Source organism: Hyperolius riggenbachi, chromosome 4 (assembly GCF_040937935.1).
Source record: "Hyperolius riggenbachi isolate aHypRig1 chromosome 4, aHypRig1.pri, whole genome shotgun sequence".
Taxonomy (NCBI): Eukaryota; Metazoa; Chordata; class Amphibia; order Anura; family Hyperoliidae; genus Hyperolius; species Hyperolius riggenbachi.
The window spans coordinates 482,074,187-482,085,950 of NC_090649.1; the positions used below are offsets into that span (position 1 = coordinate 482,074,187).

The 11,764-nt window shown below is 46.3% G+C and overlaps 1 protein-coding gene across 2 annotated transcripts in view; it reads left to right on the forward strand.

Moving 5' to 3' along the window:
- The window catches only part of HHAT (hedgehog acyltransferase), a 349,971-nt gene that overhangs the window by 60,460 nt on the left and 277,747 nt on the right, over nucleotides 1–11,764 (forward strand). For both annotated transcript variants that reach the window (XM_068279706.1, XM_068279707.1), the window contains 2 exons: nucleotides 767–982; nucleotides 9,466–9,637. In XM_068279706.1, the coding sequence (XP_068135807.1) occupies nucleotides 767–982; nucleotides 9,466–9,637 (388 nt within the window). The remainder of the gene's footprint in view (nucleotides 1–766; nucleotides 983–9,465; nucleotides 9,638–11,764) is intronic.

The following is an 11,764-nucleotide window of genomic DNA, read 5'->3' on the forward strand; positions in this document are numbered from 1 at the left end:
GCGCAAATGATAACGGTAGAAGGGCTGTCTATGTGTCTATATGTGCTGCCAAAATGGGCACGGCAGCACGCATAGTCTGAACGAGCCCCTAGAAGTTATAGGTTTCCAAAAGTACAGTTTTTTGCTTTGTGAGCTGACTTTGCATTTTATTAATAACTGGTTTTTATTCATTGCTGTTTTGCAGCCAGACATGCTTTCAGTGTCTCTCTGTCTCCAGCAGCTTCTCCGCAGTCAGAGAATGTGTCACATTCCTCACTTGATACATTTTAAGTAAACACAAGATAACATTATCTAAAGTTCAGATGCGGCCGCATTTCACTACACCGAACTTTCAAGCTCTGTGTGTAACCCTTCGAATGCTGGTCTAGTAAAAAAAAATGCTGGTTGCATATAATATGCTGTAAATAATGTTTTAGAGCAAAAATGAAATGCAGAGTTATATTCCACTATAACCTCTTGGGGTGGGCACATAAAATGGCGAAGAGGGCCGCATTTGGCAGGTGTGCCTTGAGTTTGACACCTGTGCTTTAGAGTGCAAGCTCACAGATGCAGCGTATACCAGCATTGCTGTATACTGCCTTGCCTTTGCTGCTGTGATCTTTCTCCTCGGGCTGCCGTAGGACTGTATTGTGTGTTTTACTCTTTGTCACACTAATAATGTATGCAGCCCTTGTTAGTAGCGCTATAATTGTAAAGCAGCACAGAAGAGGCTGGTGCTGTGTGATTCAGTCATGATGTCACTGATTGGCTCTTGTTCTGTTTGCAGCGTGGTTGGTACGGCACTGAGAACGAGTATTACCTCCTGCAGTTCACACTCACAGTGCGCTGCCTGTTTTACACCAGCTTCTGCTTGGAATACAAAGACCGCCAATCACCTGACAGCAGCAACAGCAACTCCTTCCTGTCTATGCTGGTCTATGCATTCTATTACCCCCTCTTCCACAATGGCCCCATCATCCCCTTCAATGAGTTCTCCAAGCAGGTGAGTCTCTTAGTACAGAATGTTGCTTTGTGTTCCTGGGACTTTTCCTCTGTGGGGTTTTCTGGTCCGTTGATGTATTTTTTTTATACTTTTTTAATCATCTGTGTGTCCAATGAGGTCATTAACTCAGACATGCTTGGTAACACTCATTAGCCAATCATGCGCCTCCTTTCACTCCGGCCAAACATACTTTAAGGTGGTTTTGACGTTAGATAAAGCAACCCTGCCATTTGGATAAAGCTAATCTCCAGGTTTAAATAAACACATACACAGTAACAATAATGTTATGAGGGAAAGCCTCAAAACCAGCATTAAAATATACCCGTAGTGACATGTGACATGATTAGATAGACATGTGTATGTACATTGCCAAGCACACAAATAATTAGGCTGTGTTCCTTTTTTTCTTTCTCTGCCTGAAAGAGTTAACTATCAGGTATGTAAGTGGCTGACTCAGTCCTGACTCAGACAGGAAGTGACTACAGTGTGACCCTCACTGATAAGAAATTCCCCTTTTTATCTCTTTCCTGATCTCAGAAGCCATTTTCTGCTAGGAAAGTGTTTTAAGCTGGCCATACACTAGGCCGATTACCCGCCGATCGACAGCAGATTCGATCACTGGGATAGAATCTGCTGTCAAATCGTTCACGCTAAACGCTAAATTTCGATCGATTTTGTCCCAAAATAGATCGATCCCGTCGATCGCTCCTTGCGGGAAATTACCGTCGCTAGCGACGTACGATCGACGCAGGTATACATTACTTGAAGCTGGTTCCTGGCATCTTCTCCGCATCACCTCCCGGCTGGTATCTTCTCTGCATCACCTTCCGCATCACGGCATCCGTGTATAACTTCCTGTGTCACTGCAGTGACAGTGGAAGTACAAATAGAGGGCGCTCTTTTTGAACTTCCGCTGTCACTGGAGTAACAGAAAGTTATACGCGGATGCCCTGATGCGGAGAAAATGCCCGGGACCAGGCTTCAGGTAATGTATGCGGTGAGGGGGGGGGGGGGGGGGGGCAGGCGACAACGGCAGCTCAGCAGATGGTGAATAGGTTTCAGGCTGAAATTGATTCACAATCTGTTTGCAGTAAAGGCAGCCATACGATCCCTCTCTGATCAGATTCGATCAGGGAGGGATCTATCTGTTGGTCGAATCTGATGGCAAATCGACCAGTGTATGGCTACATTAATAGTTGGAATTTCTTATCAGTAAGGGTCACACTGTAGTCACTTCCTGTCTGAGTCAGAACTGAGTCAGCCACTTACATACCTGATATTTAACTCTTTTAGGCAGAGAAAGAAGAAAAGGAACACAGCCTAGTTACTTGTGTGCTAGGCACTGTACATACACATGTCTCTCTCATCATGTCACATGTCACCTCGGGTATCCTTTAAAGAAAGTTAATTCTGTTATTCTGATCATGTTCCGCCACTGATGATCTTTTGACTTCTTCTAATGCTGATTATAATTCCCGTGAACCTTTGTACAATAATTCCGCTCTCCTCTGCACCTGAATTATTAAATATGTACTTTGTCAAGATGTGTTGCTATGACAAATAATTTCGTATACGTTTCAGTCGTGGCATGAGTGAGTGTGGGAGTTCCATAGATGATGTGTGCAGCGAGAGGACTCTGTGTGAGGTGACATTTCAGGCAGCACAGACACAGATGAGGTGGGCTGGCTGATGTGACACTGTCGGCCTGGCTTATATTTGTCCAGATGGCTTATACGCAATACCCGCTGTCATGGCGACACTGAAACAAATCTGCAAATTTAAACTGCTTAAAGCGCACCTGAAGTGAAACAAAAAAAAACTTCTGATATAATGAATTGTATGTGTGGTACAGATAATGAAAAGGACATTAGTAGCAAAGAAAAGAGTCTCATATTTTTATTTTCAGTTATATAGCTTTTTTAAATAAAATTGCATCATTCTGTCATATTTACAGTGGGATGTGAAAGTTTGGGCAACCTTGTTAATTTTCGTGATTTTCCTGCATAAATCGTTGGTTATTAAGATGAAAAATGTCAGTTAAAGATATCATATAGGAGACACACACAGTGATATTTGAGAAGTGAAATTAAGTTTATTGGATTTACAGAAAGTGTGCAATAATAATTGGTTAAACAAAATTAGGCAGGTGCATAAATCTGTACATATGTTATGTACCCATATTTTTCGGACTATAAGACGCCTCCAGGTTTAGAGGACAAAAACCAGGGGATAAAAAAATATACACTAAACTTGGTACATCCATGGTGAAGGGGCATCTTGTGGATTATGCCCCCTTGTACCTCGTGTCTCCCTGTGTCTTTCTTGTGTCCTTCTTTATGTCCCTTTGTGTCCTCCTTGTGTCCTCCTCTATGCCCCTTTCTGTCCCCCTGTGTCCTACTCTATGCTCCTTTCTGTCCCCCTGTGTCCTACTCTTTGCCCCTTTCTGTCCCCCTGTGTCCTCCTCTATGCTCCTTTGTGCCCCCCTGTGTCCTCCTCTATGCCCCTTTGTGTCCCCCTGTGTCCTCCTCTATGCTCCTTTGTGTCCCCCTGTGTCCTCCTGTATGCCCCTTTGTGTCCCCCTGTGTCCTCCTCTATGCTGCTTTGTGCCCCCCTGTGTCCTCCTCTATGCCCCTTTGCGTCCCCCTGTGTCCTCCTCTATGCCCCTTTGCGTCCCCCTGTGTCCTCCTCTATGCTCCTTTGTGTCCCCCTGTGTCCTCCTGTATGCCCCTTTGTGTCCCCCTGTGTCCTCCTCAATGCCCCTTTGTGTCCCCCTGTGTCCTCCTGTATGCCCCTTTGTGTCCCCCTGTGTCCTCCTCTATGCTCCTTTGTGTCCCCCTGTGTCCTCCTGTATGCCCCTTTGTGTCCGCCTGTGTCCTCCTGTATGCCCCTTTGTGTCCCCCTGTGTCCTCCTCTATGCTCCTTTGTGTCCCCCTGTGTCCTCCTGTATGCCCCTTTGTGTCCCCCTGTGTCCTCCTGTATGCCCCTTTGTGTCCCCCTGTGTCCTCCTGTATGCCCCTTTGTGTCCCCCTGTGTCCTCCTGTATGCCCCTTTGTGTCCCCCTGTGTCCTCCTGTATGCCCCTTTGTGTCCCCCTGTGTCCTCCTCTATGCCCCTTTGTGTCCCCCTGTGTCCTCCTGTATGCCCCTTTGTGTCCCCCTGTGTCCTCCTCTATGCCCCTTTGTGTCTCCCTGTGTTTTCCTCTATGCCCCTTTGTGTCCCTCTGTGTCCTCCTCTGCGCCCCTTTGTGTCCCCCTGTGTCCTCCTCTATGCCCCTTTGTGTCCCCCTGTGTCCTCCTGTATGCCCCTTTGTGTCTCCCTGTGTTTTCCTCTATTCCCCTTTGTGTCCCTCTGTGTCCTCCTCTGCGCCCCTTTGTGTCCCCCTGTGTCCTCCTCTATGCCCCTTTGTGTCCCTCTGTGTCCTCCTTTTGTCTCTCTGTGTCCTCCTCTGCATGGGCACAGTATAGTTAGTCCCCGACATTGCAGCCGGTTGGACCTCCCTGTATTTGGACTATAAGATACAGTGACATTTTCCCCACTTTTGTGGGAGAAAAAGTGTCTTATAGTCCAAAAAATACAGTAATAACTTAAAATTGATAGGTTGCCCTGGGCCTTTTGCACTAAACATAGCCATACATCTAGCGATTTGACCAAGAGACAAATCTCTCTCTCTGACTGAATCTGATTAACGAGAGATCTGTCGACTGCCCATACACCGCAGACTGATTCCCAATCGATTTCAGTATGAAATCTCTCTGGAATCGGCCGAGTCCACAGCCTCGCCACTGCCCCCTAGTGTATAAATGTACCCCCAGTGTGTGCATTTATACTTTTACCTGTCCTGTGTGACCGTGCGGGGCTCGTCTGTCTTCAGAACCCCCCGCTCTTCCATTGTCAGTATACATGCCGCTCAGGCATAGCATGCGGCACGTGTGTGATGTCACGTAGTCACGGAGTCATGTATGCCGCTAACGGAAGAGCGGGGGATCCTAAAGACTGATGGGCACAGCACGCTGGGCGACACAGGACAGGTGATGTATAAGTGTTTACACTGGGGGTACATTTATACACTGGGGGGGGGGGGGCAGCGCCGGGAGTTTTGTTGCGTTCATTGCTCGTCCGGATATCGCTCGCCATTACCATCACTCATCCGATCGACCCCGACGGCCCCACATCTTGCAGCATGTCCGCTCGGTATATGTGAAAAAGGGTTGCATCGTCAATCGGGCATGCTCTTGGCTCCAATTTTCATCTGATTCGATAATTATAAAATCGGATGGTCTATCGGCCACTAAATCGCTAGATGTATGGGTACCTTTACCTTGATATGCCTCTTAAAATTTCTTCTTTTTGATTTTTGAGGTAATTGGAAAAATTGGGAGACCAAAAACCATATCCTCAATGGTGTGCCAGAACACCATTAATATAACCATATAAGTACAAGGATATATAGTAAAAAAAATATTCTTAAAGAGACAAAAAAGTTTCAAGATGATCTTGAATTTTAATGTATCAAAAAGTTCTTTTGTAAAAACAGAGAGTTCACAAATCTTCAAACGAATTCATCTTTGCAAACAACATCCCATTATCAAGTACCAAAAACATATGTTGAAATATGCAATTGTTTAAAAAGGCGACAACAAAGATGAATTCGTTTGAAGATTTGTGAACTCTCTGTTTTTACAAAAGAACTTTTTGATACATTAAAATTTAAGATCCTCTTGAAACTTTTTTTGTCTTTTAAAAATATTTTTTTTACTATATATCCTTGTACTTATATGGTTTTGATTTTTGAGGGGCAGAAAGGTCAAGTTTCGCTTCTGGGACCCCTAATGACTATTAACCTGGAGGGACGTGCCGGCGTATTTCGGTCACGTACGCCTCCAGTCGTTGCTCGCCCTGCACTGTTTGGCAGTCTGGGCGGCTGCATATTAATCGTATTCTGTGTTTTGATCCCTGAACAAGTGTTTACATAAAAAGAATGGAAATGTCATCATCTGTGCTTAATGAAGGTGATACCGTGTCTTTTGTGCGTCCGCTTGTATCGCCGCTCTCTGCGTTCCGTGTTTTCTCTCTCCATAGATTAGAGTTAGTAGGATAATGCTGTTGTTTCTGATGGATGCCATCTCCCCCGCCACTTCCAATAATTAGTATTGGCACATACGGGTTTTATTAAAGGGATATAGGATTTGAATTTGAACCAGCTCACTACTAAGGGCCCTTTCACACTGGGGCGGTGCAGTAAATTTACACTGTACGCTGTGCCGGAAGAGCCCTATCTAACGTCCGTCCATACCTACGTTACCGTGCGGCTCCTGTGGCGATCTGCTTTGGACCGGAAGTTGGGGTAACGCGCGTGTATTTAAAGGACATCCGAGGCAAAAATAAACTAATGAAATAAACGACTGTATCTATCTTCCTTCTCCTACAAATGACTTTTTAAGATATTCCACGGTTTTATTTTAAGTTTAAATCTACTTTTTAAGTTTTAAAGAGAGTCTGAAGCGAGAATAAATCTCGCTTCAGACCTCATAGTTAGCAGGGGCATGTGTGTCCCTGCTAAAACGCCGCTATCCCGCGGCTTAACGGGGGTCCCTGATCCCCCAAATCCCCTCCGTGCAGCAGGGGAACGCTTCCGCATTGGGGCAGAGCTAACCGCCGCAGCCCTGCCTCCCGCGCGTCTATCAGATGCGTACCTCCGCCTCTCCCCCGCCCCTCTCAGTCTTCCTTCACTGAGAGGGGCGGGGGAGAGGCGGTGATGCGCGTCTGATAGATGCGCTGAGAGGCAGGGCTGCAGCCGTTAGCCCTGCCTCCAGGAAGAGCAAAATTTACGACCAAGTTGGTCGTTGATTTTGCAGGGGTGGGGGGGGGGGGGGGGGGGGGGGGGGTTGGGGGGTGAAGGGACCCCCGTTTAGCCGCGGGATAGCGGCGTTTTAGTGTGCATGTGTGCCCCTGCTAACTATAAGCTCTGAAGCGAGATTTATTCTCGCTTCAGAGTCTCTTTAACTGTTTTATTGAGCTAAAATGTATGAACTAATGACCATTTTTATCTCTTTCCTGCTCTCAGAAGCCATTTTCTGCTAGGAAAGTGTTTTATAGTTGGAATTTCTTATCAGTGAGGGTCACACTGTAGTCATTTCCTGTCTGAGTCAGGACTGAGTCAGCCACTTCCATACCTGATATTTAACTCTTTCAGGCAGAGAAAGAAAAAAAAGGAACACAGCATAGTTATTTGTGTGCCTGGCACTGTACATGCCCATGACTATCTCATCATGTCACCTCGAGTATCCTTTAAAATATCTGCCATCACTTCCTGCTTGGCCGGATGCCAGATGAGGATTACCGGGATTACCGCCTGCCTAAAGGCTCATACACACATCAGACCATAGTCTTTTGAAAATCAAAGATCACAGACCAATATTACCACCCTTCATGTAGTATGAGAGCCATACCTACACAGTCTATTCTATGGAGCTGCACTCCCCATCAGACAGAGATCTTACCACCCTTCATGTAGTATGAGAGCCATACCTACACAGTCTATCCTATGGAGCTGAACTCCCCATCAGACAGAAATCTTTGCAAGATGCTGCACACAAAGATGCTGTAGACATTCAAAAGATCAGTATCTGCAAAAGATCAGTTCCTGCAAAAGATCCATTCCTGCAAAATGCATTCATAGTCTATGATATCTGCAGATCATCATACACACCTTGTTTAACAGACATTCATCTGCAGATCAGAACCACCAGGATGGATCTTCAGATCTGCAGATGATTGTCTGATCTGCAGATGTGTGTGTGTGTGTGTGTGTGTGTGTACAGTGTGTGTGTGTGTGTGTGTGTGTGTGTGTGTGTGTGTACAGTGTGTGTGTACAGTGTGTGTGTGTACAGTGTGTGTGTGTGTGTGTGTACAGTGTGTGTGTACAGTGTGTGTGTACAGTGTGTGTGTACAGTGTGTGTGTGTGTGTGTGTGTGTGTGTGTGTGTGTGTGTGTAGGGGGCAACAGATTTCAGTATGGAGCCCAGAAATGTGTGATGGTGGGCCTATTCATAGATGTATAAGACATCCCATGAAAATAATATTTTCCACAAAAGATGTGCTAATGCTTAATATAAGACTTACCGTATATTTCGGCGTATAAACCAACTAGGCGTATAAGACGACCCCCAACTTTTCTAGTTAAAATATATATTTTGGGATATACTCGCCCTATAAGACTACCCCTCTTGACTCTTGGACATTTGTATACTGTACTGTATGCACTGGTGATATACTGTATAAACAGGTACAGATACTGGTGCAACCAGCCAATCGGGGCAAGCGATGTACCTTCCCGGCGATTGGCTGGTTGTTGTACACAAAGCCTTCCCAGTGAGGTAGTGTAGTGGGGGTGTCTCAGCACCTTGCAGGGAAAAAAATATAGGAGACAAATACGGGAGCCCAATAGTGTAGTATATTAGTATGCAATTGAAAAAAGGAATTTCAATAAATTACTACTCACAAAAGGAGGTAGCAAGGACAACCAACCGTAGGAAGCAGGTGGAGACCATAAACCCGACTCCACTCGGGGTAGTCCCAGCCGGGACCTGGATGTGGTCGCTCTCCTTGAAAAAGTAGCTACAGGTGTCCACTGTGGGGCACCCACAGGTGGTCTGTCACCACCCCTCAAACACAGATGGTTTGGGGGTATAGCTATGCACAATTGAAAGTAAAGAGGCGCCCTGGTTGAAATAAAAGCATCTAAAAACAGCTTAAAATCAAGGAAATAATATGAGGTGGCTTACCTCAATAACGAAATCCTTGTATATGACAAAAGATTTTTATTTAGCACAGGCAACGCGTTTCGCGGGTCCAAGCCCGCTTCATCAGGCCAATAAAAGTACCAAATGGAACAAGTCGATATGGCAAAACGCGTTGCCTGTGCTAAATAAAAATCTTTTGTCATATACAAGGATTTCGTTATTGAGGTAAGCCACCTCATATTATTTCCTCGATTTTAAGCTGTTTTTAGATGCTTTTATTTCAACCAGGGCGCCTCTTTACCTTCAATTGTTCCCAGTGAGGTGCCCCCTCACCTTGTCATTGGGACGGCATTAAGTCACTTCTTTCCAGGAATCCTGGTGAGGGGATTTTCTTCTACCATACTTGTACAGCACCGCCTTTGCATACGGTCACCGCATACGGTGGGGATGCGGCTGCGGACGTTTTTGAGCTCCTCCACCATATGCGGCAACTGCAGATTCTCCAGTCCGGCTCGGAAGTTTCGGCATCCGCCCTTTAAGACGACCACCCTTCGTATAAGACGGCCCTGTCTTTTGAGAAGATGTTCCAGAGTTAAAAAGTAGTCTTATACGCCAGAATATACTGTATTTTCGGGGAAACGTGGTAGAAGTGGCTGGGGAGCAAATGTGAGAACTGTTTAGAAGCTGATTTGGAACCATAGAAAGCAATAACTCGACTGCCACGTTCTGCTTGCTATTTTTAGATGCAAAGACAAGATGCCAGGTTGCCGGATTTTCCCTTGGCTGGGTTGGCGGCCGATGTGCTGCGGTTATTGCTGTGGTGGTGCCTGGCTGAGCTGATGATCCGTGTGACCTACATGCACGCAATGTATAGCGACTATCCCGTGCTAGAAGAAGTTTCCTATTGGACACTCGGTAAGTGCGATCTACTTCTCTACTTTGCGTTCTTCTTTATCCTTTTCCAGACGCAGGTAATTGAAATCTCTGCCCTGTGTACTGCCTCCAGAACGTAGGTTTCAATTACTCTGGCCTTGATATCATTGGCTTCTGGCCCCATGATCACTGTGAGCCAAGCAGGAGCGGTTCTAGAGTTTTTGCTGCCTGAGGCAGGGCCTGGAACCCACTAGAGCGTTGTTGTTTTTTGAGCGTTTAAGAAGCGATTCAAACCACGAGCGATTTCCCTAAACGCACAGCTAATGTTTATGGATGGGCCAAATTCCACTGGAACGATTGCAATTACCAAAATCTCAAACGCAGGACATGCAGCATTTTTGAGCATTAGCGGTTTGCTTTAGCGTTTCTGCAATGTAACGTTGGCAAAATCGCTCATGAATCACTATACAGAGTGAGTTTGCTAGCGTTTTTAAATTACTGCACACTGTAAAAAAATTAAAATTCATTGAAAGGACCAATCAGAATTAAAAACACTAATCGCAAATTGCTTGCAAAACGCTTACACTTTTTAAAAATCGCTACCAAAATGGCCAGAAAACGCTCATTAAACCACTTACAAAACGCTCATTAAAAACTCTAGCGATTATGATTAGCGATAGCGCTTTGTAGTGGCTTCCAGGCCGCAAACTTGTGAGGATGTGCCCTCTACCCCCACCCGATTTGGAATGATCGCACGGCACCTTTGCTTCGTTTTAATGTTCTCACATGACATGCTGCAGCTCTACACAATAGCGCACTGGCTGGCTGTGAGTATGTGAGTCTCGTTCTCTTCCTACTCTGTCTACATGCTGTTTGTGTAAACACAGTACAAAAATGCTGCCACTGTAATCTCTTTCGCCTGATGCGACTGTTTCACCTTGCCTCATGAGAGAACCGGCCCTGCTCACAAGTTTGCCTCAGGCAGCAAAAACTCTAGAACTGGCCCTGGGTTTGGGGCGACACAGCAGGGTGGACTACTTGGGGAGGAGGTCAGAAAGAGATTTAGGATGGCGAACAGGCTCCGTCTGTGCAGTCTTCAGCCACGCTGTCTGCCTCTTCTCCATCTGACTAATCTTCAGCTATATGTGCAGGGGGCCTGGGAAACAATGAGGGGCGACCAATTGGCAGGGTCCAGTGGTGCGGTTTCCCCTGCAGTGGTCAGGGACCCTGGGGCAATTGCCCCCGTTGTCATAATGGCATATAGATTGTACACTCACAAGTGTGGGATACCAGATTAGGCAACCACTTTTCAGACAGTAGGGGAACTTATGGCCGTCCCCTCAAGGAGATTAAGATGTTCCTCTCTGTAGACACGGAAAAAGAGAAAGGGGGTAGACCCCTCCACCAATGGTGGACTTGGACTGGTGTGTACGACAGGAACAGAGGCGCCAAAAGTATAAAATATATATATATGTATACATCTTTAAAGAGAGCTTGAGGTGGGCTCAAAATAGGAAACAAAAAGTAGGCTACTTGATCCGCGGGGCTGAGCGCAAAAAAAGTCACTCCCCATCGCACCCGTGGGCAGCAATGGCTCCTTTTCACTTTTGTGACCTCTGGGTCACGCCACTGAGACTGAGTGTCTCTTGCAGCGTGCAGGGAGGCGGGGGAGTGGCAGGGGGTGCGGCCAGGGAGAGAGAGCTGTCCAAATGGCAGCTCAGAAAACCCTGCAGGAACGCCCCTAGTGGGAGTTTTGAACAGGGAATCCCTCTCCCCTCTGTTAACTTCTAAGTTAGCGACAAATCTACGGCAGTGTGTGTGTGTGTGTGTGTGGGGGGGGGGGGGGGGGTTAGGGGCGGCGGTTGTGGAGACACAGAAGCATGTCATTAGGCAGAGAACATGCCTCTGTATCCCATCTGCCTCCCGAAGATCCACCTCGGGTTCTCTTTAAAATAATAAAAACAAAGGGAAGTAACACCTCCCCATTGAAGAGTTTGACAGATATCGTCATCAGTAACGTTTAATTAGTACTCCAAAAAGTTTCAACGCGTTTTGTGGGCCACAGCCCACCTCCTCATGCAATAGAAACCAGAGCAGCTGCATCCAAACTCATAGCAAGCATGGTGCCACTGTTTGTATTGCCTGAGGGGGTGGGCTGTGACCCACAAA